Below are 27,276 nucleotides of genomic sequence, written 5' to 3'. Positions count from 1 at the left end.
CAGAACAGATGTTCAAATAATCCTGTCATGACTGACATAGAATTATTCAGTTATTAACCCCTTTTTGGTCTTGGGCATGGTTATAATTTCATTTCTAGCACCTTTCGTAGAATATACAAATTAAAAAAATACTGTTCGCTCACCTGTTGTGGTTTGACTATGTGATTTCCGTCCACAGCGTCATCTCTGTCACTGCAGCTGTGATCCCGAGCGTTCCACTGACATCCCCACTGACTGGTCACACATGCTATACACCTGAAAACACAACATGTGTTATATATCAAATCAAAACAAATTTATTTATATAGCACATTTCATGTACAAACAATTCAAAGTGCTTTACATAAAATAAAAGCAGTGCAGCAGGGAGTGGAAGAAGCATTAAAATACATAAAAGAATATAAAGAGAAACAAATAAAATAATTTAAATTAATTTAAAAACAAGCTCGTTATATAGTATAAACACAAGTGTGTTATATAGTATGTATATGTTATGTACATATAGTCATGTGAGTAAAAAAAATACACCCTCTTTCAATTCTGAGTTTTACACATCAGGACAATATAAAAAAAATAATCTGATCCCCACCAGAGGCCTCGTGTGTAAAAAAACTGGGAGCTTGCGAACAGGAAAAAGGGTGAAGTCAGGATGCCAAGACAAGTTTGCTTGTTCTAAACCGTGCATATGCCTGATTCTGCACACCTGCTTGAGCTAATAACCTGCGTTGGCTCCTCCTAAAAATGGTTTCCGCACGCTTTCATGACTGCTCAGAAAAAAAATGTCAGTGAACTTCGGTCTTTTTTTAATTGTACTCTCATGAACGTTAACATTTAACATGCTAACTGAGGTCTGTATAGTCTGAGATGTAGCTTTTGGGTTTTTCAAAGTTTATCTGAGCATTGCACGGTCTGACCTTGGGGTGAACTTGCTGGGACGTCCACTCCTGACCAGATTGGTAACGGTCTTCCACTTGTGAATAATCTTTCACATTGCTGATGTCTTTCCTCCTTGGCATTGTGTTAACACACACCTGAAGGCTCCAGACCAGCAAACTGACAAAACTTCTGCTTTTATAGAGGTGCTCACACTTGCTGATGATCAATTAATTAGAGCATTGATCTGCAGCACCTTACTTATGGTAAGGGTGGATTTAGTTTCTTTACGCACTGCTTCTGCATTTTGTCTTTGTATTTGTTCAATAAATAATGAAACAGGGCAATGTGTCATTTGTTGTTGTTCATCTGAGGTTGCATTTACCTCATTTTAAGACCTGGTGAGGACCAAATTATTTTTTGTCATGTCCTGATACGTAAAACCTTGGAATGTTGGCGTACTTTATTTTCAACTTGACTGTATCTGCGTATATGCACATGTGTGTTCTCTATCTTACGGTGTGTTTCCATTCTTCCTGACTGTAGCAGCACAGTTGTAGAAGTGATACTCCCCTGATGTCACCTCAATTGTTTTGTTTACCAGAACCTTGACTGGGACGGACACAAAGTCTGAAGACACACAAACAAACACAGATCCTTTAAATACATACAGTATTTGTGACGCTTTTTGAACAAAAACTGAGTAAAAGTAAAGAAATACAGTACGTTGGGCAGGAAGCACTCTAAAAACCTTCAGTCATCTCATGCTTTCAGCCATAAACAGTCAAATTTCCACCTGTCCCAAAATTCAATCAGCAACAGCTGCAAAACTCGGATGATATGTGAACAACCTTTGGCTCTGTGGAACTGGGAATTAGCATTTTTATCACTAAGCCAGAGTGAGACTGGAATTTTTTTCACGTTCATTTCTGCCTTATAAAAACTGTATATTGGAGAGGGATCCATAAGAAGATAGATTACTGAGAAAGGGTATGAATATTTCAGGATATTTATATATACATATATATGAAATAGATAAATAAGAATATATCATAAAACAGGTTAAATCAGGGTGTGTTACCCAATCAGAAACCAGACTTTTGACAAAAAAACAGCCTTTTAGAATGAACTCTAAGCATGAACATAGGGATTCCTTTAGGACAAAACTCAGGGGGGGACACATCCAAGTCCAAGCATTAAGAAGCACTTGCGTCCACCTACCTTGCTGGTCAGGTGTGGGTGGGATTTCCACAGGGGGAGGCAGGGAGCAGGTCACTTGCACTGGGCTGTCATTGAGCATCACGGCGTCGGTGATGAAAGAGCCGAAAACACACTGCAGCCTATCGTGCTCCCTCAGCCTGGGGAGGCTGGGTATGCTGATGTCAACCTGAGGAAAGAGCGCAGACGGAGATTAAAGGAGATTTGAAGCACAAGAAGGGAGAAGGAGAGAAAAGTTTGAGGAGGCGGAGAGTGAAAATAACTTCACACCTCTACAGATCAAGAAACAAGATGTCTCAGTGACTGATGGAGTGTGTTTTTTATGTTTGAACAGCAGTAAAACTGGATGTGACAGACTAAGCTAGTGACTATTTCCATGCAATCTACTTTCAGCCACTTCATAAATCATCATCTGATATTTTTTTTACAGCTGTAGGATTATGGAATCTATTTTATATATAAATATATATAAATATATTTTTCACCCCCTTATGATAATGACAACATTTCTTATAAAGCTATAAATTACTTAATAATGTTGTGCACACATGTATTCTGACTTAATGACCTTTTTCTAAATAAGGCAATATTTCAATTATTATGTTAACATGAGTTGCATGTATATATTCTATTCATTTTTCCTGTGTACATCTTAATTATAATAGCCTGATAATGATTCACTCCCTCATTATGTTCCACACAACAGCGCTCATCTAAAGTCTAATAACATCCATATTCCCAGCAGCCATCCAACACTGCGCCAACTCTGTTAGAGCTTGTGCTACATTCCATGTCAACTGCAAACGAGGAATTTACGACTCCCAAGTAGGACGAACAAAAGAAAACAGCAGAAGGATTTCCCCAGTCGGTAACATGGGTACATTTGTCAACACTGACTTCAGCATTGGCCAGCCGGAGATCGGACTGCCAAGGCCTCTGACTTTGACTGCTGCCCAATCAGCAAAGCACAAGACTCTCAAGGTGCCTGCTGCAGGCAGTGGGTCCACAGGAGGGTGGTCCCATGCAGCTCCATGTGTTTTCTTACGCATTATACTGGATAACCCAAGTTAGAAAATGTAATCCTGAATTCTAACTTCCCCGTCCCAAGGCACAGTGAATACAGAACTGGGGTGTGATTTGTCAAATGGAGAGATTTGCTGCAAAATAATACTTAAGGTATACATAATCTGTTTAAGATCTAAACACTCTTAATGAACGGAATTCTTTTATTGCCAACTCCAAAAGTAATTTTACTTAGGCTAAGGCAATCAAAAATTGATGTTTAAACAGCAGTGTCTAATTCAGAGTAAGGTTTCCATTGGCTGCACGTGGAAACACCACCACTGTCATAGTTATAAGACTTAAAAGGCATTAACATGTCAGTATGAATGACACATATCGACCATCTTCTGCTGTGTTAGTTTATACTATTCATACGCACAAATGCAGTCAAAGAACCATTGAAAATACATTCTACAAAACAAACAAACCACTATTAAAAACACAATTAACCAGCAGCACTTCTGTGGGAGCTTTCTTAGACTGCCAGTATCTGAATAAAGCTGCTCAATCAGAGGAAAAGTGTTGTTCAGGTGGTTTTCATTTTGGGTTTTCAACCTGTTTCTGCACAAAACACGTCTTCGTTTTTGCTTTGGCCTGTTTTCTCTTTGAAACATGACTCTTATAAGCAACACATTGATGATTCTACACTTAAACTTTTGGTACACATATAAAGTATTTTGGTGCTAAAACCGCTCTATTTCTGCTATATAAAAATATGGATGCATACATTTTGTGTCCTTCTTAAACTTTCCATGAAATAGCTAGCGTAGAGCCATTTGCCCGTGCAAATGAACTTATTCCCTGTAAAAACGGATGCCAACAAGGCTTTCCCCTTTGATCTGATTGGTTAACTGCACTAGCCCAATCAGACAGTGAACACCATTCCATAACAGCTCTGCTGAAATCCATCATTTCATAATTAATTCTTATATATTCCAAGTGCTGATGAGTCAGCAAACTAGAGCACCATTAAGAATGCCTGAAAAACTACTTTTTCCTTCTTTGTTGGGTCAGTTGCTGACGCACAGGTGATGTTTTGTGCAGTACCGATCATAAAAACTCAAACATTGAATTCAATCTTGGAGACATCAACCCATTTAGACCCAATGACGCAAAAACATAAAAAAAAACATGACAAACTGTCAACTTAACACACAATCTTTTGAGAGTGTGTGTGCTTTGGGTTGAACGACACAAAGATGCTCCAAAGGACGAACTGCATGTGAGAATCTAAGCACAACTGGCTGACCTTGATAAATTGTGCTTTAGACTGGCTGTGTGCACACATGAAAGCAACTGTGAGTGTGTGGTGCAGCAATAATTACTATTCAACTGTGCTGTTCAAAGATGAACTCCTAATTACTCTTCCTCCCTTCCGACCTCAACGGTTTTAATTTTGCTGCTGAAGTTTTAGTATCAAACTTTTTGATCTTTGGTAACCCCTGAACAAGAGAAGATCCTGAACAAAGTCACCTGTGACTCTCTCTCCTCTTTAAGAATGTAAATTCGCATAATGGAAACTTTTCTTTTAAAGGCAAAAATCGAATCGTCTTATGAGATTAAAAAGTGAGGCTGCAAAAGCGGCAGAGATTCCAAACTGCCTCATTAAAATGCAACAGATAAATCTATCACGAGACAGATGCCGGTGAGGCGTTCTGTTCAGTGAAAGCCGCCGAAACAACATCTCAGAAAATTAACATGCAATCAAATTAAAATTGCTGATGGGAGGGTAGAATTTCTGATTGTGTTTCTGACTTCTGAACACCAAATGATGAACATGATGACATAAAATAAAGGGCACGACTTCAGAGCAGACTTTCTCAGTTAGTTCTGTTGTCCTGCTCCAATTTACAAGATCTTAAATAACTTTGGCTGCCATGGTGCCACCTTTAACCCTCAACATATTCGCACAAATGTTGCTAATGAACAGAGCCAAGGCATCAATATTTTTACAGCTAAACTAGGCAAATCAAATGCATATAAACTCATTTTGTCGGGCTGTGCAGCGCTGCAGAGCTCTGATATTTCACCATTAGACCTGTGCATTGGCAGAACTTGGTCTCAGTTGTGTTAAAAAGACTTATGATAGTTTTAAAAGACAACTTACCTAATTATTAATAATTAACAATAATTACCTGTGCATCGTTTAAATCAAAACTCCAGGCTGGAAAGACTTGAATCTTAATTTTTTTAAGAAGAGATGTGACCTTTTCACTGACTTCTTGGCCACTAGGGCGCAGTGTAAGCAAGTTTTTTTTCACACAGCCAGAAATCATAGAACAACATCATCTTCATTTCAAGTATATGCGTAAATTACACTCTATTATCTCTATCTTTGGTCTCCTCCAGCCTCCGAGGGAGTATTTGGCTGTTTAGCTGCTAAATAATCAATTTTCTTCAACTAGTAGTAAAGAAACTGAACCAAAGCAGCAACAAGCAGTTGTGGTAGAAACAAACTAAAACACAAATTGAGGATTCACAGAACTGAGAGAAACAGCAGAAAGCGCTACACACGATACCTTCAACAAAACAGATGACTATTAAATCTAATAATGTGAAGCTGCTTAATGCTGCTGGATTTTCTTTCAAACCAGTACTTCAGGCCATCAGCAAAAAGCAGGTGATGCTTATGTAATTAACAAGCTTTTACAATGAAATTACTTGTCAAAACTATGTAAGCAAAAACTTGATTCAATTGAGTTGAATAATATGAGATATCATATGCTAGATGCTTTATACGAAATATGTAAAAGATAACCTTTTGTGTGTGTGAGTATGTAAATTGTGTTTGAGCAGAACCGATGGGGAAAAAAAACCATACTAAAAGACAAACACCTTTTAAAATGCCGTCATTTAAGCTTTGACTTGAACGCAAGCGATTTTAATGACTATGATACAGCTCGTGAAGTAAACAGATAAAACCGCATTAAATGATCTTTGTCTTCACAGTTGCCCTTTAAACGGATTCAAACACACGTCTATTTGCATAGTGTTTCCTATAACCTGAGTTGATTGCATTATCACACATCCATGTTGTTTTGTTCCCTGAGCACGTCTGATGAGGACGACTGTGAGAACTACCTCCACAAATGCTGCAATCTACATACAGAATATATTCTGTCCTCAGACAAACCCCAGCAGCTTTGATTTGTTTACATTTCATTCAAACTTTTGACTGCTAAAACTATTTCGAAGCAATATTTCTATTTAAACTATTTACCAAGAGAGAATAATCTATCCTACTTTGTGAGTAGCTGACAGAATAAAATCTGAGCACAGTGAAAGAGCAGTAAAGTCTGTAGACAGGCATGATGTGAGGGGCTGTCTGGTGTTGATGTTGAAGGACTGTGTCTCTTTCTGGCACATCACCTCTTTGATCAATTCCTAATTAATTCACACAGCTGAGGCATCAGGTTCAGGCAGACTGATGAAGCACATCATCCTCCGCTGGAGCTCAGTAAACTGTATAAAATGGCTGCCACAGCAATTTGATAATGAAGTTTATTGTGTAAGAAAATAGATGCCACTCTTCTGGATAGCAGAAACATTTGGGCCTATTCTGGGATACTTTTGGCACTGATGACTCAGTTACAGTTCTGGCAAATTTTATGTGGACCAGACATGATCCAAAGGTCATGAGCTGTGCCTAACATGGGTTATAACATGTACAGTATTGTATGGACCAAACGGGACAGAAGTGTCATATACTGGTGTTGATATAGGCTACAAGTGATGTGAGCGCCAGAAGTGGCCAAAAAACTCAAATGAAATGCAGCTCTGGTCCATGTTTGGTGGATATGTGGTGGAGTTTTGGCAGCCACACTCATCCTAAGTGAAGGAAGTCATTCAAGGCCAAATGTGGGCCAACTATGTGTGCCATGATTGGACCAAACATTATTTGCTCTGTGATAGTTTGGTATTCCCCATCCCCAAGAAACTGAAAGACATTTCTTTTTGAGCAAAGAAAGCTTTTAAGCTTTTAGCTTCATCCCATATTTTGAAATCTACCTCAAGACTAAAGTAATTATTCAACTCTATAACATCCTATTGTTTATAGGATGAGAGTGGAGAGTACAGATGTGTTTGATTTTTCTCTGAAATCTTTATTTAACTTCATCTCTAAAATGCAAAATACATGAGCAAATGTGTGAAAAATAGATTGTCCCGTAATATCGGCTCTTAACATTATCCTTCATGGCTAACAAACTAGCCACCTCCATTCGTAGCTGAATGCTATCTCATAAGCAAAAAATGAACATGATCACTACCTGATTACTAGCTAAATACATAAGATCATGGGGTGACATTTCAGGGTGAATAAAATACTGTGAAACACTGTGTAGTGTCATTAGTTTTGAGCTGGCAGCTACACAGGCTAATGTTAGCAAACCCTGCTAATTATGCTTTCGAGCATTCAACAAGAGATGGCAGCTGCCAGTCTTCTTGTACTTTTATCATTCTGATTAAAATCAATAAGCATTGACAAAACATCAAACTTTAACTACTTCTCTTTTCACTGAAGATCAGCTGGAAGGATAACTGTTTTCTAAAAACATGACTAAAGGAATCAGAATTGCTGTCTATACGATCAGTCGAGTTACGGGTAAAACAGTTTTCTTTCAGGAAAATGACCTTTTGCTAGCTGTAATGATCATATTTGCATTTCAATGAAAAGTGATAGTTATGTTGGCTGTGATATGATAGGAACACAGCAGTCTTCATTTGACATGCCCGCAGCATTAGCAGGAAGGGAGGAAAAAGGACAGTTTAGGTGTTGGCACATATATGTAATCACATTCTGAAAAGTTTTAATTTCCCAGTAATTATGTAGTTGACATGAACAATTAAGCTTCAGGCTACCCTACCATGGGGTTGGGTAATTACTTTAAAATGTCACAAATTACAAACTTCATTCGGGCAACTTTTGAAATTAGCAAAGTAACATGCAGTAATATAATTGGAAAAATCTGGATTACTTTAAAATCAAATGTTTGCAAAATATAACAAAAAAGAGCACAGCTACACAAATGATTTCGTCCCTCAACACAGTTTCAATGCTAAGAAAATGCATTTAGAATTTTAAACAGTAAGCTACAGGTTGCATATAGGTTTTTTATTTTTTATTTTACTGCTGGTTTTTTTACCTCCAAAATTTGAAGTTTGACTTTGCGGTTGAGGGCAACTTCATTTCTGGCTCCTGTGGAAGTCTGTGTTCATTCCTAAACTGGACACAGATGTTCTTGTTTTGCACACTTTTGAAGTCTAAATGAGGACAATATTGCTCGGAAGTCTATTCTTGATTCTGCTTGAACCAACCCCCAAGACTCAACATCAGTCTTTTTTCCCCACCACATAGCCATATTTTAAACACACATTCATAAGTTGGTCATGTAATGACAGTGTAACTATAATATCCAATTTCAAATGTAACTGGGCTGATAATCCCCATTTCATGCAAATAATTACTGTTTGACTCTGTGAGCACCAATCACAGTAGATGGTGATGATATGGAAATGTTTGTAACAATCTCATCATAAATCAAGCTGCACTGTTGGTAGTGTTGTTGAGACCTTTACATGATTCACTGCAATAAAGCTTTCTAAGCAGTTTCGGGGTGTGATACATATTTTCACTTCAGAGCTGAATCAGCCTGCAAACAACAGAGTTGTTTTAGAAAGGAACTGTCAGGACAAAGAATGGAGCAAAAAACACCTGGCTTGTATCCAGAAATTGTAAACTATAATGTTGTTGCGTTCATTTCTTTTAAATTCCCCTTTTAAACAGCACACCTGGAGGTTCCCCGACCAGAGGTAAAGTGTTTGAAACGCTGCTGAGGGCAGTGGCAGATTCCTGAAACTCTGCCACAGCTTCAGGTTTGACTAGTTTAAACTGAGCAAGAACTTAGCTTCTCTCAAGGGCATCCAAGCCCTCAGAGGGAAAGACTCATGCTCATTCACATCATCACTCTTGCTCACCTGCTGTGTCTTCTTACAGCTGAGGTTCGGCGGGTTGAAGGCATTGATCTGAACACACTGCTGATTTGGTGACCACAGCCAGGTGTTTTTCTCCGCCGACCTGCTACACTCCTGCTTTCTGGTGCACCTGCGAGTCAAGCAAATTTTGGAATTGGGAAACTTTGTTAATATTCAACCTCTAACAGAACTTTATTTAAAAACTGGTAATGACGTGGGGACAGTGTTAGTTTTGCATTTTAAATGGTCCCAGATGAGACTATGGAGATAACCAAAGTGGTGCTGGTAGTGAAAATGCTCACATAACTGAATTTCAATTCAGCATTTTACCAGTTTCTTTGCTAAACAAGACCAAACATGACCACAAGCTTTCACTTTCTTAACTACTTAAGGTGGGGAACTATCTGCTAAGACAGGTCCAGGTAGTTCAAACTTCCATTATCTCAGGAGTGGGCTGTTTTCCTCCCTCTGGTATTTGTGCCCAAGACTGTGTGTAATTTAGTTAAACAAAGAGTGGAGGGGAAAAAGCTGTTATTTAGCTTTCCAACTGTCAGTGTGAGTGACTCACTTTCCCTCCAGGACACACCAGCCACAGTATGGATCCTTCATAGTCACGCAGGAGTGGCAGTCCGTCTTCAGATGGCAGGCTTGGACAGGAACCTTGGTGATCTGGATACATATGACAGGGCCTCATTAGAAAATGTCTCTTATTTTGCACAACTCTTTGATTAGGCAACAATCAGGCGAATAAAAAAAAAAAAGAAAAAAAAAAGGCGTCTAATAGTCATACCGAGCTCAAAGCAAATCTGAGGCCATTTTAGAGCACTTAAATTGTATCCAGCATGAAATCCTCTTACAGCATTTCAGAAACTTAAAGGCATATTTGAAAACTATTACGGAGCTATGACAGAAGTAAGACCCATTCATATTCCTAACCCGTTTTACAAATCAGAATAAATATGAACAAACAAGGCATGCCCCAAATTCAATGCATCCATCAAAGAATTGGTACACAAATGTGGAAATATAAAGATGAAGATGGAAAAGATGAAATAAATGTGGAAATATTAAAACACATAAACCTAAAATAAATATTCTGAGCATTTAAAAAAAAAAGTTTAATCTTTTTTTTTTTTACATAAACATTACCTTATTTTTTTCTTTATTTACAGTATGTTGTATTTTACAAATATGTTTCAATATTTAAATGATTGTCGACGTCACTTTTCCTCGTGGGAAGACAGAAGCAGATTCCTTCGCCTAGTTTAGTATTTACAAACCAGCCGCTCTTGTCCCCCAGGTTATGTGCAACACTCCACGTGATTGTTAATGAGGTTTCTGCTCGCCATTCTTGCCCTTTCAAATGCTGGCATATGCCAAAATTTATTTGCAGCACTCTCAAATGGGTATTTCTATCCAAAAAGTTCACAACGCACATGAAGATGACACTGCACGTAGGTTTAATGCCAATTGATTCATAACAAAGAGGGACAGTCTTCATTACTTTAACATTTAGTTTCACACCATCACAAAGCAGATTTTTGTACATTCTGACTTTAGGGTAAAGCTAAACTACCAACAACAGTACCACGCAAACCAAGAGCAGCTCACAGCTCTGATTTCTCCATATATTTCTGAGACTACCCCCAAATTGCATCAAAACCCTATTACGGATAGATGTGGTTGTGATGCCCCAGCACAGAAAGCCCATAGAAGTATCTTCAAAGCTTTAGTGTCATTTCAGCCAGATGTGCACCTCTGGATTTTTGTAACCTGTTGCACGCTACATGAGCGGCATTTTTTTTTAAAAACAGGAAGAACTGCAGGATGTGGGAGAGCAGATCTGTCTCCATTATCCATAAAACCAAAGAAGATGCAATTATTGTGAATCTTACAGAAAGATCCAAGTAAAACAGAAGGTTAAAATGTGTTTAGAATTTAGGTCTTGAACAACTTCTCAGCAGCAACATCAACACCTACTATGTATAATGTAGGCCCACAAGCCCCAGTATAAACGATTATGATGCCATATTTAATGCAAATGTGCAGTAATTGCATTGTTGGCTAATCTGAGATCAGATGCTGGCGTCTCATAATTACTCTTAAATCAACATGTGAAAATGAATAAAATTGTTTCTGATTTTCCTTTCCTTTTGTGTTCTAAACATTTCTTCTTTTTTAGATTTACTCCTAAATTCCAAATTCAGATTTTCTTCCTTACATTTCCTCATTAATTTCTTACTCTTTTACCGATAACCTATTTGAAGTATTACTTTTATTATTCCCCATTGTGGACATTTATTTGCATTTTTTTGTCATTTTATTGTCTATTTACTACATTTGACTTACATAAATCTCTGAATAGTATAAGTTCAGTTTATATTTGAAGCTTCATGCTTTCATTTTCTGATGAGCAACTTGTTATGATTCCATCAAACTATCAAATTATCTCTGACCTATTTTCATTCATCTACATCTTTGTAACTAGTGTTTTGGTTTGTGTAGTCTTAACCTTGCAGCTGTCGGTTTGCACATGCTGCCTCATTAATGAATCGTCTCTTACAAGTTACACCAACATACGTGATACAGTCAACTGGTAAATGAACCGATCTGTCAACTGGTCTCGCTTGGATCTTTTAACACGGTCAAACAAAAAAAAAAAAACAATCACTCATGGAGATCCAAATTTTTCTTGTAATAAGATAGCTTTATATCAACGGCATTTTGGTGGAGAACTTCTTACAACCAGTTGGGAAATAATTTTCCTCTGACAAGAAGAGCTCTGTCTCATAAATTTAAATGAGCAGATGGAACAAGTGGAGCATCGTCACTCGACTTGATCAAAGCAAATTGCCCTCTTGAAGTGCTTTGTAATTAATTCATTTCTAAATCAATAACATCTATTTCACCTAGGTGTGGCTGCAGTGACGGATGGCAACCAAAAGATGAAAGGACAAAGGAAAGAAAGACAGATGACGAAAAAAGGCAGAGTGGAAAACAAGTAAGGCTGATAGAGAAAGTGTGAATAAATCACAGGCTGTGTGGTAATATAGATGGATGTATTGGTGTTAATCGACTGAATGAATAAATGATCAAATAAGACCGAGAGAATAAATGAAAGGCTCATTAAGTCTGCAGCCTGATGGATGAAATGGAAAAGCAGAAGTAAGCACACGACAGCATCCCTGACCTTCTACTCTTTGTGGCGATACAGAGGTGTTAGATGGATGAAGGACTAAGAAATTGATTTCGTAAAAAGACTAATCAATAAGCAAGCATCTGAGTGAGGCTGACCTTTTTCTCTGTGGTGATGTACAGGTGTTGGAGGCTGGAATCGAACAGCAGGTTCTTGTTGACCTTGTCTCCCGTACCTTCGCCCGGAGCTCGCCAATACACCTCAGGATGAGCCGACAAATGTACCTTCAGCAGCTACAGAAACACAAAATCTCCATTAACACCAAACAAATCTAAGCCCCGTCCTCCTGTTTATTCAACAAATGCAGCTTCTTCATTTTGAAAGAATATCCAAGTGTGTGTCACAGAGTAATCCGAATGTCAATCCACCAGAAAAAAAACAGGTTGTTTAAATTTTTTTTCTATTTTCCTGGTTATTTAGTTTAATGAAGCTACTATTGGCTATGCATTTTGGCCCCCAGCAGGTGCTTTTTTAAATCTATTTTTGAAGACAGAAGATTTCAGTGCATAAATGGTTGGAAGAGTCTGAACATTTTAGAGATGAATACAAAACCAAATTATAGAATTTTCTAAATGATCTTTTGGGTAAATTATCTTCCTGTTGTCCTCCATTAATTAAGTTTTTAGCTCTTTGACTAAAATGTATGTTGATCAGGATGTAGTTTGTGTTTTAGTTTTTTTGCTGTTATTCCATGCTGATGCTTAAAACCCTCAAATGAAAATGGGTAACATGATCCTTTTTTAAGCATAAATGGTGTTACATAACTGAAAATGTATTTTTATATACAAATATTGAATTATACATAATGTACAATTTTTCTATATCTTTCCTGAGGGAGTTTCCTTATCATATGGTGATACAGTCGGAGGCATTAGAGTCAAAATTTTAAATTTAGCTAACCTAAAGTTTAGCTTACCTCTCCTGTAGAGGTGCCCAAGAACGCGACTGCGTGCCCCATCTCCACTGCTACAGCCAGAGAAGTCATGTGACCCTTACGGACCAATGAGGGCTCAGCTGTTAAGGCAAACTCTGCCTTGCTGGCCAGTGGTGAGGGAAGGAACTCGGCTCCACACTTGTATCTAAGTGCCATGTTATTCTAACAGAGCACATTAAAATGAAAAAGCCCATGTAAGAGTTATTGACTCATTAGTTTTCGCTCCATTGTTTCAACTTCACTTAATCTTTGATACATCTTTGATATTTTTTGATAATCTTTGACATCGTTTTTACCTGATTGTTACTGCTGCACGGCTCCTCAAACTTGGAAGAATAAGGCGAATAGACCGCAGGCTTATCATTGATGATGCCATTGTGGCTGTAACAGGCTTCAATTATCTCCACAAGCTGATCGTTAATGAACTGCAACGGGTACATACCTGCAAACAGGAGCAAAAACAAGGTTTGCACCCATTTCATACTGTTTCACACAAAAAGAAACGATATTCATCATTTCAAGCACCAAAGTCTTTTTCCAGGAATCAACTGAACTTGAAAGTTTTTCTTTTTGTTAAAATGACATCTGGAGGTTTTCCAATAAAAATACTTCTTTTTATATCTAGAGCAGCAGCTAATAAGCAAAATGCCAGCTAACAGAGCATAGGTGAGTGGGTGAAAACATAGTAATCACAAAAATTGCAAAAAAAAAAAAAAAAATTGCGAAAAAAAAAAAAGGAGCCATAACAAATACTGGTGCTGGATTTCTTCACTGGAGATAATAGTTTAGTAGTAAAAGCCAGAAAATCTGATGCAGAACCTAAAACTCTTCTGGACTGATGAGTAAAAAACTTGAGTTGTTAAGGTTATAACTTTTCTCGGCTGATTCCACGATGTTGGCTTTAAATACAGTGCTGATTTGCCTGTTTGGAATGTGTCAAATACCACACAACAATCAGTTAATAGTGAGGATATACTTGTTTGACCTACAGGGCAGAACCCATATGTGATAAGGGCAGCATGGTTAACATGTTTTCTACCATGTTTGTTCTGAAAACTAAGCTAATCATGTAATCTAATTTACATGTGTAAGAATAGCTAGTATCAGCAATGAGATAAAAATGAGCATATGCTTGTTTTATTGTTGGTCAGCTATTTTTCTAGATGGTTTTTCAGATCATATGAAAGGTAACAGAGCCAGCGAAGAAGTTTATTTCCCCCCTTTCATTGTCATCTGAAGAAGAAAAAAAGACTTAGCAGCTAGTTCCCCACCTTAGGAAGCATACACCTCATCTGGTAAAACTCTTCAAAAACGATTACAAATTATTTGGGGGATACCATAAAAATATACATTAGCTCTGCCTCCCAAGCTTGCACCTTTTTTAAATAATAGTTAACTGCAAGAGCCTCAACTATTGTTTTGCTGCTCTTTTTCCTCAGTTTCTCATGCGAGTGTCTAATTCCTGATTGTGCGTCTCCTCAAAAGTACCAGCCCTCAAAAGTTAAGCGAAGTTTATGGTTGTCATTCTTAACCTTGGCTGTAGGCTGTAGAACTCACGATTTTTGTAAACTGTTGCGAACTGTCATAGCGTTGCGTTTGAAAAAAAAGGAGCCAAGTGTGTGAGCTGGTCTGTCTCTCCAGGCAACTCTACAATCCATCTAAACCCAAGAAGGTACAATTGCTGCAAATTATGCGTAAAAGTAAAGTGTGGTCATGTTTATGTATGAATGACATACTTCCTGTACAACTTCTTATTCTAAACATGCAGTGTAAGAGTGTCAATTTTCTTAGAAGCAATACCTACAGTTTAGATTAAGACTGCAGCAAATCTAACAAGCCTCAAATGCTGGTATAAATGGTTATGGCACAGTGTTGATGTCAGATCACAGTATGATAATCTATGATTTGAATATATGATTTGGAGCCTTTCATTGCCGCACAGCAGTTCCAAAGTGGAAAAGGTCAGCTGTGGTGTTTACTGCTTGTTTATTTCAATATACATCTTAAAGAATTTATACAGTAGATTTAAAAAAAAAACAAACAAAAAAAAAAACACATTAACAAGTTTTAAAGGTTAGAAACATAATTTTCTTCAGAGGTGGTCTTAAATAGTCTGTGAAAATCAATCATGTAGATTTGTGGTGCCTAAATAAACATTTTGGATTTAAAAAGATTATCATAAGTGTAACACACCTGAAATATTGGCTAAAGCCAAGTATGTGTTAATATGTTTTGGTGCACTAATATATGTTTTAAACAAGAGTTTTAATAAGCATCTAATGTAATGTATTGTATTTCTAACATTGTAGACAACTTGTCATATGAACTTTTATTCTGTTGACGGAGTATTATAGCTTCCTATACGGCCTGCTGTTTGGTTGACAGGGTAATGAGGTTGTCATGGGAACGGGAAGAGAAGCGGGCGAGGAGATTGTGAACGGGAGAGACATCGGACGATACGGAGTTGGAAAAGAGTTTAATGAGTTATTTTTAAGTCAACATGTCAACTACAGACGTTTAGGAGAAAGAGCAGTTCGACACACTGTCTTTCTGTGTCCGTTTGGTTTCAGTTCTTGAGTTATGTTTCGTTTGAGAAGTTTAGTTCACTTTCCACCGTTTGACAGTTGGATACTTTCTACCGTTGGACACTGACAGTTGGATAATGCTATCGAACGAACGGGCAACAACGGAGACTCTGCTAGCCTGTTAAGACCGGATCGCGGGGTTAAGACCAACAGAGGAGGCTTCTTCGTGTCAGAGAACCGTTACCTTGGATGGTCATGGAATCGGTACTCGGGTGACATCGGTGGACGTTGCGTTTGTGGATACGAGTGTGGATTACATGTCGGCTCTCTGTGAGTAAGCGCTTCAGGTCCATAGACAGTATGAGCTCCATCGCGCGCCATCAGGGTACCCACAATAACTTTGCTTAACCCCGGCCGGGTATTTTTCTTTTTCTTGTTTGTGTATTGTTTTGTCAGTGTCCTGCATTTCTTGCCATTGTGTTTGGGCTTATCATTTTCAACTATAGGCTCAAATAAATGATTATCAGTTTAATATAACTTATGTAATGTTTCACTCTGTTTTATTTATGTGTGATTTATCAGCTAAAATATGAGCAGTGTGTGTTAAATGAATCTCTGAGGTGTAATTCAGAGTGGGGGCTCGAGAGCACAACCTTAGAACGCACAGCAGTCATCAGTAAACATTTCTACTGTTTACCCCAGGCCTCTGGTAAAGTGAATAATCATCTCTAGACCGTTAATAGCTGAACGCCATACAATGCTGATGAGCAGGTTGGTTACATAAGAATGATTCATGCGCTGCCTTAAGACATTTACCTTGTTAAAGGAGAACTGCGGTATTTTCAACATTAAGCCTCTTTTATGAGTCGTCTGCAGTGCTTCAGAACCCCCCTCACCGCTTTTTTGATGTTTACTGCTGTCTCCGGTATTTGCCTAATTTTGATTCATCTCAACCTGCTTCAGAACGGCAAGTCATATGCATGTCCAAAAAGGTCCGTAAAAGCACCATAAACGTCCGTTTTCAAAATCATCAACTCACCGGAGTTGTTACTGGTGTGCACTGGTAATCCATAGCAAATTTCGTTGCGAAAAGCTGCTTCTGTTGTGTTTTATTTGACATTTTGTACTGGATGTTCGTTGATATTACTCTGCCACCGCTAAGAAAATAGTGCGAGCATGAACGAGCTGCCAAAAAAAGCTACGTCTTTGGGAATCCCCACCCCTCGATTGCACTCGATATGAAAGTACACCACGCACACAGTAATTAGAAGGTAAATCAAGTAAATTAATTCACGTTGGGCGAAATATTTCGATTGGCGACGCTGGCGACGCTAGCATGTATGTATTACGTGCAACCAAGCAGTGGTCAGTGCTGTGAGATTCGGAAGATGCCTGGGGCGCCAGGAAAACGCTTCCACACACTTATTTATGTCTCGGGAATGCGGGGATACACTTAATTTGGCCTGGGGGTGGCATATCCCTTTAATGTTGAAAATACCGCAGTTCCCCTTTAAGACCAGATGCAAATGTGTGCCTATAACATTCAAAGCTGATGTGATGTGGCATTTTCTATCTAATTTATGTGACAGTTGGTATTTTTTAAGATGTAGATGAACCTCGTAGCTAAAACAAAAGTGTATGATAAAACCAGAGGGTTTTGGTCTATCTTTTTCAGTGGCGGTGAAAGAAAGGTTAAGTGATCAGTGACAACTGTCATTTTTCAGTTTATAAGAGTTTGCTTCTGTTTTAGAATGCTTATTTCAAGGGAGATCCAGATTTTGATTCTGTTCAGTTGTAGCACCACTGCCTACATTGTGGGTAAGATGCCACATGGAGTCAACTGTTGCCAGCTTTGACTTTAGCTCCTTCTGCTGATAAAGATCATGAAAATCTCCAGATGAAGCTACCAAACTGTCATTTTGAAAACTTTGTTTTCCCATATTCTGTTTCATTTTGCAAAAAAGCAGCAGATACATTTTCCTCACCTCATATTCTATCAAATTTCACTGAAATCTTTTGATAAGTTGTGATATTCTGTCAAGTAACAGACAAAAGGTGACACATACACATAGCTGAAGTAGATGCGTCCTCATCCGACATGAAGGTGATGAACAGCACCTTGTCAGTGTCTATAACTCTTCCATACTGTCCTGACTTCGTCATAGTCTGAGCCAAAACTTCACCTGGCGTTCCTACGTAGGCAGCCTGGGAGATGAAGAAGAGACAAAAAAGTTCAATGTGGTACGTTTACAGTAAAAACCTTTGTTAAACTGAGGTCCACTGACTGCAAAAATCTGCTGACATCATGCTAGATCAAGTTTACAATGTTGTTAAAGTAGGTTTTTAAGGGTCAGGATTGAGATATTCTCAAGAACGAATGCACTTCCATTACCTGAGCTTTGTTATACTTGTTGTTGGCACTACAGTTGAGCTGCAGCTCAGTGTACGAGTAATAGCTCTGATCGTCCTCGCACATCCTGGAGATGAAGGTGAAGTTCTTCGTGTCCAGCATCCCAAGTGTCCGAGAGAACAAGAAGTACACAAAGCCTCCATGTTTGAAGGAGAAGCGGAAATCGTGCAGGTAGCGCAGGACGAAGGGGTTTGCCTGGACCGCCGAGGCCTCTATAATGTTGTCGAAGACCACCCAATCACCATAATCTTGGAGGATGCGAGTGGATATTAGCTTGGTGCTGTCATGACTGCCGTACCCTTTACCAACCTATGAAAGGATGGGATAAAATTAGAAAGCAATAGAAAAAAAAACACTGTGGGTGGTACATTCTTATCCAATATCTCCAGTGGTATGAAAACCAAAAGTTAAAGTTTCGCACAAATCTTATCTCTCTGCATCAAGAATCTGCCTAAAATAGTCACGCCCAGGTCCCGTGAACACATAAGCAGAACCTCTGTCTATGAAACATATCTATAATAGTTATTTAAAATGCATTAAGTCAAATTCCAGCTGAAAGGGAGTCACACTCAGAAATCAGTGAAAGTGGCTCACTAAGATCATCCCACAGATGCTCATTTAGACTGAGATCTGGAGATTTGGAGGCCAAATTAACATCTCAAACTTCACCAGATTTTTCTTTAATTTACCTCGGGAAGTAATTCAAAGCTGCCTGAAATGTGTGTGTGTGAGTTTGTGTTTTCCTCCTCACCAGGAATACTGGGAAGTTGTCTCCATCCTTGGTGAAGTAGGACATCACTCCCACCACAGAGACAGCCTCCTCTGCACTCGCCACATACGACTTCTCCCCTTTGGTGTCGCTGAAGTACAGCAGGTTCTCCACGTTGCTCAGGTTCCTCAGCGAGCAGATGCCTCTGAAAACGCTGCCGCAGACCACGAGAATGTCTTTGGCGCCGTGAACCAGCAGCAGCTTGTTGTGGTTGTCTGTGTCCACGGCCTCCTCGCAGGTCTCTGTGACGGGCGGCGTGCACTGTCGGTTGTCCCGCCTGGGGCCCGTGTCAGTGTGGGACTCGACTTCGAGGTCAGGGTTCAGCTGGTAGAGGGCATTGACGGCGCCGACATACAGTCGACCTGTGCGAGGGTCGGCCACCACATTATTGATCAGAGACTTGGAGCAAAACACAGTGCTCTTGCCCTGAGAGGGGCTGAGGTAAACGGTTGCCATGGCGAACAGGGCAAGCTGCAACGCCCACCACCGCTCCATCATGTCTGGAAGCAAAACAGAGAAAAAACAAGTTGTTTTTCTTAAAATTCATAAAATAATTATGGTTGGTGCTTGGTTTCAGTGACATCAAGCTGCGAAGAAACTGATGAAAAACTGCAAAAGAATGCAAAGTGGGAGAGTGTCCACTCTGGGCTACCGTACATGAAAGTGCAACATGATGGGCTCTAGGAACGGGTTCCTTCACTATCTGTGAATAAAAACGCTTCATTCCAAGGTCATAAAAATAGATTAAAAGTGGGTATTAATTAAGATTTGTCACCAAAGTTGCGCTCCGGTGAACAAATTATTTCAAACTATTTTTCAGCATTTTCTCTGATATTCTTATTTCTTAGTAGAAATAAATTAGGCATCTTCAACATACAGTTGACAAAGGTAACTGCATGACATTACTTTTTTGTCTGACATTCTTAAAACAGACAAGTTTCCTATTACTTAGTGAAACTATTGCGTCTAATAATAACAATGGAATATTAATGATCATATTTTTTTCATATTTTTTAAAAGATTGACAGCTGGATGATTCCGATTATAAACAAAAACACAGCATTTCTGAGATTTAACTTGGAAATTCACCTGAAAATCCTGAATCTCTCCTATAAGCTCACTGATATACACATTTTATTATCAAGCAGGTTTAATCGCCATCATCAGGCCACGCATGTTTTACGCCTGTAGAACAGACGTCTGCAAAGACTTCAAAGACTTGTAGAGGCTAAGCGACTGAAGGTGAGGAAATACTGCACTGGTTTTTAAAAGAATAAATAATGTTTTTGATGGAGTTGAATTGTCATCTCTCATGTACACAATCAGATCCGGCTGCACCCATTACACCCAGTGTAACACACTGGAACCAGATTTAACAATCAGTATAAATCCTGATTTTAGCCCAGAATCCCCACGCTAATGTGTTGGAGACATGCAGACTTTAAAGAGATGCCGATGCAAAGTAAGCCCATCTGCATGAATCACGGGACGGGTGGGTCAGAAGAGTTGTTTCCCTCAGAATGGTGAAAGTATTTGTGCAAAACAAGGCTTCCTAAAGCTTTGAAAATCAGACTTCTGAACTTGATGCTTTGGTGGCTTCATTACAGACGAGCTGTGTCCTCCACACATGGTTTGTTACAAAAAAGTCAAAGGTGTGTTTATGGAACAAGATACTACAGGATGCTAAATTAAAAGGCTTCATATGACCGGGCAGATATATTTTTATCGATAATAATTGTGATTTCAGAATGAAATTTCAACACAGCATTGATAATGTCATGATTTGATCTCAGCAGATTCTACTTGAAGCACTGATCTTTCTGGTTGCTCCTTGTTTAAATATCCTGTTATTGTATTTTTTTTTAACTTTATGCTTCTATTGTAACTTTTGGTTTAATTACTTTAAAAAAAAATTCTTGTTTCTATACATATCTCTTAATGTCCTAATTCTTTTTCTGTATCTCTGCTAGTGTTTTTATAAGTTTACGCCCTGATTTGTAAAGCACTTTGTTTTAAAAAATTCAACTGAACTGATAAAATATTATATTACTGAAAGCAAATTGATTTTTTTTAAATACAATTTTTAATGTTCACACCTAATATTTTGAGTGTAATGCAAAAAAAGGCCACAAAAAACTAAACTAAACTTTTTTTCAAAGTTATTTTATAAATAGATCTAAATGAATAAAGTAGAAATACCACAAAAGACCAACTCTCATCGACATTACAGTAGACAGACTAACCAATATATCAAAATCTTAAACAAGTTATTTATATATCACTTTTCTAATTGTTCTTTGAAAACTTTTTCCATCAAACAACCTGAAAAATAAACCTACTGAGCCTAAATTTAGCTGCAAAGTATTTTGTGCCCTCTACACAGAGACTCGAGGAGAAAGACGCTGAGAGCAAAGACAAACTGGAAGCAATAATGAGGAGCTTCTCATTAAAGCCAGAACATCCTTTACTGGAGGAAAAGGAGGAGGGTAAGGTGGAGGTAACAAACTCAAAGTGAGAGTTGCTGAGCTATATTAGATTAGAAAAGACAAAAGAAGTGTGTGTTTGTGGGTGAAAAGGAAAGACTGAGTGTAGCAATTAGTTGTCTGACATACTGAGTTTCTGCTTCCATTAGTCTAGATGGGAGTGTTTAATTATAGCCATGGCCTGTGGCTGTAAAACAAGGCTCCAGTGTTCAGTAACATCACGCTCGCTGTAAAAACATTGTTCCGCACAAACAATGTTTTGCTCTATTGTAGTGCTGTGTCCAAAAACTCTCCGGTGATTCCCTTTCTCTCACTTCTGTCCTCTAAATGCTGAAGAGCGCATCATAAAAACTGTCTTTCATTATCTCTGCCTCCAGGTCCAATAAATCACCGCGCTTAAAGTCACATCGTGTTCATTTATTATCGCTTTCGTGCTCAGGCATTTTACTGGCAAATCACCTTTTTTTTTTTTTTTTTTTACAGCGGGTATCAGATAACTGATGGGTGGTCAATTGACTGGCACATCCCCTGTGTTTCTGCTCTCTGCACATTTAATTCACTTCAGTTCACCTCATTGTCAAGGGATTTATTAGTGTGACAAGACTTATCTCTGCACCCACCTGCTACGAAATTACCTATCCACACATATCAAGAGGCAAGTATCTTAATGCCTGCAGACTTATGAAAAATCTTTAAATCAGCTCAGCTTAACAGAGCATCCACAATTCAAGTCCCAGAATCCCCAAAATTAACAAACATTGCAAGCACACAAGATGTGTGCAAAAGCACCGCTCCCCATACGTTCAGATAAAGGCTTCGAGAAGCTCTGTGCCGCAGCCACAGCTCCACAGCATGTTTGATAACTCTGTGGTAGCCTCTGAAGCCAGACAGCTGATGTGCAGGGTGGCTGAAACAGTTGAGCCATTCACTGTTAACTTTTTTCTCCTCTTGTTACCATGGAAAAGGGTTCGAGAGTGAGACGATGGGCCCCACAGATCTGGAAATAACTGCAATTAAAAGTTTTCCTGCAGAGATGTCCCCGAACAATTACAGTACTCACCATGACTAGTAATACGTCTCAAAAGTTGAGTTTGGACTCGCCGTTAGGGATGGAATCATATCTCCGTTGACATGTGTGAAAACAGAACTGTTGCTGTCATGAACTTTGGCCGTTTTCTTTACTTCAGCATGGCAATAATTCCAGAGTCTTGCTATGATGGATTGTTTGTGCATTCTTCATGTGTTCGTGGATTTGACATCACTGACTCTCTCACAGTAAGATTTTTTCCATTAAAATAGTACTTGAGTAGTTACCAGCCCTGCTCCTCTAAGGGTTTTGCTGTTTAATGTCGACGCAATCTCACAACAAAATGTGAAAGTCTTGAAAACTCAACAATGTCGCTGCACACACGACTGCCCTACCCTAACCAAGTCATGCTAACCCCAACCCAAACCCAAGTGAGGTTATTAGAATGTAGACCAGCTCAGATTGAGTATCGGCATGGTTGAGGTTAGGAAACATCATGGCTTGCATTAAAAAATAAAGACTGAAATATTCCACCACACTAAAATATTTTCCTGGATTACAGGCTGATGTTTTGTTCACATTTTGCCGTGAAACTTTGCTGTTTAACGAACCCCGTGTTCTCTGAAAACTGCCTTTTCTTACCAAGCACCTCAGACATGGAGCATTTTGAAATACATCTGAAATTGTACACAATCATGTCCACTGATGAATCTGAGGGCATCAAAGAAAGAGAACGTGATGCAGGAGGCGTGCAGCGTCCTTCTTTATAGGGCATTGATTTTTGTTTGATGATAATTAATTGCTGACGGAATGCTGGAAATCATTTGTGGGACCATTTTCGAAAAATATTCTAAATTCTACAAGTCTCCTCCATGTTGAACAAAGGTAAAAAAAAAAAACTGGTCTGCATTTCCTCTAACTACTTACCGGTAATCTTCTTGGAATACACAAACTGATGATTTGATGGCAATTGTTCTGCTTTCTTAAAGGGACACTATGTAATAAATTAAGTCATTTATTAGCTCAAATCAACATATTCATTCATAAGTTAGTCCTCATTGGTGTAAAATGATCTCTGTCAAAAATCTCACTTATCCTCCTGAGTGAAGAATAACTTGTCTGTATCTACATAGAGCAGGTAAGCTCTATGGAGGCTGCCATGTCCTTCCGGTCTATGAAAAATGACAAAGTGCCGAGAGGGACATAAAGCACTTCGAATCGCGATTTCCCCACCAGGCCTACAAGCAGAAATGACGTCATTGTGACGTCATTTCCGCCAAATGGCTTATTACAGCCGCTAATGCTAAATAGATTTTATTCCTTGGCACATATGTCTTTGTGTTCATTAGCTTTCTTTTTGTAAGTGCATCATCTTCTTCTTTTTATTATTATTCCTATGCTCCCCCTGGATATCTTCTTTTTGGCGTTATGCTCACATTTGTAAACTGTTATTTTGTTGATTTACTAATAAAGTTTAAAAAAAAAAAAAAAATGCTAAATAGATTTTATCTCGTAAATGATCCCACTAATAATGCATTGATTGTTACCAAACTTCTGCCGTAGTACACACAGGCTCTTAACTCACAAAACGAGGCATTAGAAAGTTTGTAAGTTTACCGGGAGTTTATTTACCGCTGCTAATGCTCCTATTGCTAACGCAGGCTAATGCTAACGCTGCGTCGACGTCACTTCCGGTAACTCCCGGAATATGACTAATTGCATTGCTTGCACACCAAAGGAGATGTTATGTTATCTGACATGTTATCTGTCATCTGTATTTATAGTGTTATTGTATGTGTGTTATATAATCCTTTGTACTGTGTGTCTTGATTTCTTTTTGTTTGTATGGACCTTGAGTCTGAAGCTATAGCTTCTTGAATCTTGACACATTCCGCTTGCCGTAGTTCAAGAAGTTGCAGCGCACATTTGAAAACGTGAGGCGCTAGAGAGCAAATTCATTCAACTTTGCAAAATAAAATTGCACCACTAGATGGGGGAAGAAATTACATAGTGTCCCTTTAAAGAACTGGAGGGCTAACCCAACCAGACCCTGCTTCACGTGGAGAACTGCTCCATGTGCTGCTGTGCCAAACTTAGCAGCAGAAAAGAAACTTTCTTTGATCTCTGGGACAACACCACGAGGTTAAGTGGTGGGACAAACCTTCCGGGACTGAGGAGAAGACAACCGTGCTGCAATGAGAATCTGACCACACTCACTCAGCTGTGCTGTGATGTGGCCTGCAGTAGTGAAATTGCATTCATTCCCATCGTTTAGTCTTACTGAAGCAAAATTACATGTCGTATATTAGTATAATGAAAATGCAACATAAAATATTACTTCATTTCCAAGGTTGTTAATTAAAAAGTGTTAAGAAAAATTAATGCTGCAGGCACAAAGAATAGTGGGAGGTTATTATCTCTTTCAGAGATACATAAGGAGCCACTAAAGGAAGCGTCAAAGCTCCTATCCTTAGCAATAAGCAAATTCAACCAGCTCTTATCAAGCCTGCCAATCAAATATTTCCAGGTCATTTCAATCAGCTTGGAACACTTATAGACCTCAGGACTACAGTGGCTAGCTGCAATCAAACAGTGGAGTTAAAGTCCATGCACAGAAAGTGAAACAACACAGGTGGGGCTGACTGGTTATCAGCAGCTGATCCTGCAGTTAGTGGGCAAACATGACATGTGGTTTGATACCTCAAACACGCACAGACTCTTCTTCCATCAGTTATTCAGTATCGGACATGTTCTTTTCGACTGAGTCAAAATACCAAACTGCTGCTGGACTGGATTTGTGCTAACAGATGGGAATCCTGACATTGATTGTGCAACAAAACAAACATGGATTCCTGCCAGCAATTTGTAATGATGTTTGAGCGAGAAAGCTACAAAAAAAAGGTGGTAAAAGGCCAGAGTTTGGCTGAGATTGGATTCTAAGATAATTATCTGGTTTCATTTTCCAAAAATGGGCTGATGGCAGATTCATTTGTGGTTGGAGCTCATCTGCAGCTCATGTGTACATTAAAATCAGGCCTGTAAGAGATCCAAGTGTTCCATCTTGTATCACAGTGGCTTTAAGACATGTCATGGGGTTAAGTCCAACCCATTTCTCCCACAAATATGCTTGTTATTGAATGTGATAATATTGCATAAACATCTCAGTATTCTGGCATGCTTGACTTTAACCCAGCCAGTGTGTCCTCCTCTCTTAATATATTTCATAATGTGAGCATCTTTCATGCTCCCAAAAAAGGCCTAAAGACAGCAGGTATATCCACCATCTCTACCTCCTCCTTTCTTAGAGGGTCTGTTATGGATCTGCCACATCAAAGGAAAAATCCTCTCTGGTTTCCACTCAGGAGCTGCCTCTGCCAGCCATCCCGTCCCTTCTCTTTTTTCCCTGCATTATTTTCCCTCTTTCATCCTCTTGCTTGGGATCTTTAAAGTGTTAGTTCGCCATTTTGCACATTAAGCCCTGTTTGGGGGTATTCTGGGATGAGTTAGAGATGTTCTGATCACAATTTGGACATTTGGTGCTGAACGGAGAATTTAGGTATCCACTGCTGCAGCCCCCCCACCTTTGCATTGAGTCAATGACCACTCAAGCAAACAATCATAAAACGGCATTAAACTTTCGTTTGCAGAGACATGAAACTCACCGTGTGGTCTGTGGTGGACAGCGATACGTTGGCTCGAAAATCACCGCGAAATACGCTTCCAGAGAAGTTATATTACCATTATTGTCCGTCTTCATTGATTTGTATTGGTTTGACTAGTATTACTCCGCGCGCTGTATGTCGCTGGATGTCTTGCTGCTGCTATTCAACGGTGTCCGGAAAAATAGGTCCACCAAATGCTAAAACAACTGTTAGAAGGCACATTTCGCTGCGATTTTCGGGTCAATTTATCGCTGTCCACCACTGACCACACGGTGAGTTCCATGTCTTTTCAAACGAAAGTTTAATGCCGTTTTATGATTGTTTGCTTGAGTGGTCATTGACTCAATGCAAAGGTGGGGGGGCTGCAGCAGTGGATACCTAAATGCTCTGTTCAGCACCAAATGTCCAAATTGTGATCAGAACATCTATAATTCACCCCAGACTACCTAAAAACAGGGCTTAATGTGCAAAATGGCAGAAATAAACTGGGTGTCAAAGGTGTGTGTGTTTCTGTGTGTGCATTTGCTTGTTGAGGGCAACAGTTGGGCGTTTGTAAGTGTGAAATCCCAGTGCCGAGCATATTATATCTCTGCTAAAGCGGGCCATACCGTAATATAAACATAGTTAAAACATTGCCACAATCATTTTGATGAATTAGGGGAATTATTGTAAACAAAAAGATCATCACAGAGAAGAAAAGCAGCCTCAATGAAAGCTCACTGCTGTACACCTCAAAACAAGGGGCTGTGTTTGAAAAAGAGTGTTTTTTATACGAAACGATGGCGTGAACTGACAGAGCTGGAAACTGGAAACGATGCCTGCTGCCTACTCATCCAGCTGCAAGGATTTTTTTTACACTCTCGAGTGTGTCGTGAAATGAACTGGAGGATAAGCAAAGTTAGGAAAGTTAGGAGGATTACAGACTATTCCTCCAAAATGTGTGGAGTATTTTATTTTTTTTTAACTTATTTTTTATTAATTTTTCTTTCAACAATTACGGTGTCAGGGAATATCGTACATACATAGTTAAGCAATCATCCTTATATCAATGTCCTTATTGTCCAGTGGCAATGGTGGTGTCCTCTTCTCGTCCTCTATAGTCAGTCCATTTTTCACATTTGTCCTCAAATTGTGCCTCTTGTAG

The 27,276-nt window shown here is 39.0% G+C and overlaps 1 protein-coding gene across 5 annotated transcripts in view; it reads right to left on the bottom strand.

The window, feature by feature from the left end:
* The window catches only part of LOC142385574 (plexin-B2-like), a 252,476-nt gene that overhangs the window by 50,139 nt on the left and 175,061 nt on the right, over positions 1-27,276 (bottom strand). For all 5 annotated transcript variants that reach the window (XM_075472217.1, XM_075472220.1, XM_075472219.1 and 2 more), the window contains 11 exons: positions 18,943-19,460; positions 18,174-18,500; positions 17,848-17,986; positions 13,553-13,698; positions 13,239-13,418; positions 12,421-12,555; positions 9,695-9,795; positions 9,130-9,256; positions 2,095-2,260; positions 1,392-1,503; positions 144-255 (listed from right to left, as the gene is read on the bottom strand). In XM_075472217.1, the coding sequence (XP_075328332.1) occupies positions 144-255; positions 1,392-1,503; positions 2,095-2,260; positions 9,130-9,256; positions 9,695-9,795; positions 12,421-12,555; positions 13,239-13,418; positions 13,553-13,698; positions 17,848-17,986; positions 18,174-18,500; positions 18,943-19,458 (2,061 nt within the window). In that variant the 5' untranslated portion in view covers positions 19,459-19,460. The remainder of the gene's footprint in view (positions 1-143; positions 256-1,391; positions 1,504-2,094; positions 2,261-9,129; positions 9,257-9,694; positions 9,796-12,420; positions 12,556-13,238; positions 13,419-13,552; positions 13,699-17,847; positions 17,987-18,173; positions 18,501-18,942; positions 19,461-27,276) is intronic.

Source organism: Odontesthes bonariensis, chromosome 8 (assembly GCF_027942865.1).
Source record: "Odontesthes bonariensis isolate fOdoBon6 chromosome 8, fOdoBon6.hap1, whole genome shotgun sequence".
Taxonomy (NCBI): Eukaryota; Metazoa; Chordata; class Actinopteri; order Atheriniformes; family Atherinopsidae; genus Odontesthes; species Odontesthes bonariensis.
This window is presented reverse-complemented; position numbering and strand designations above follow the sequence as displayed.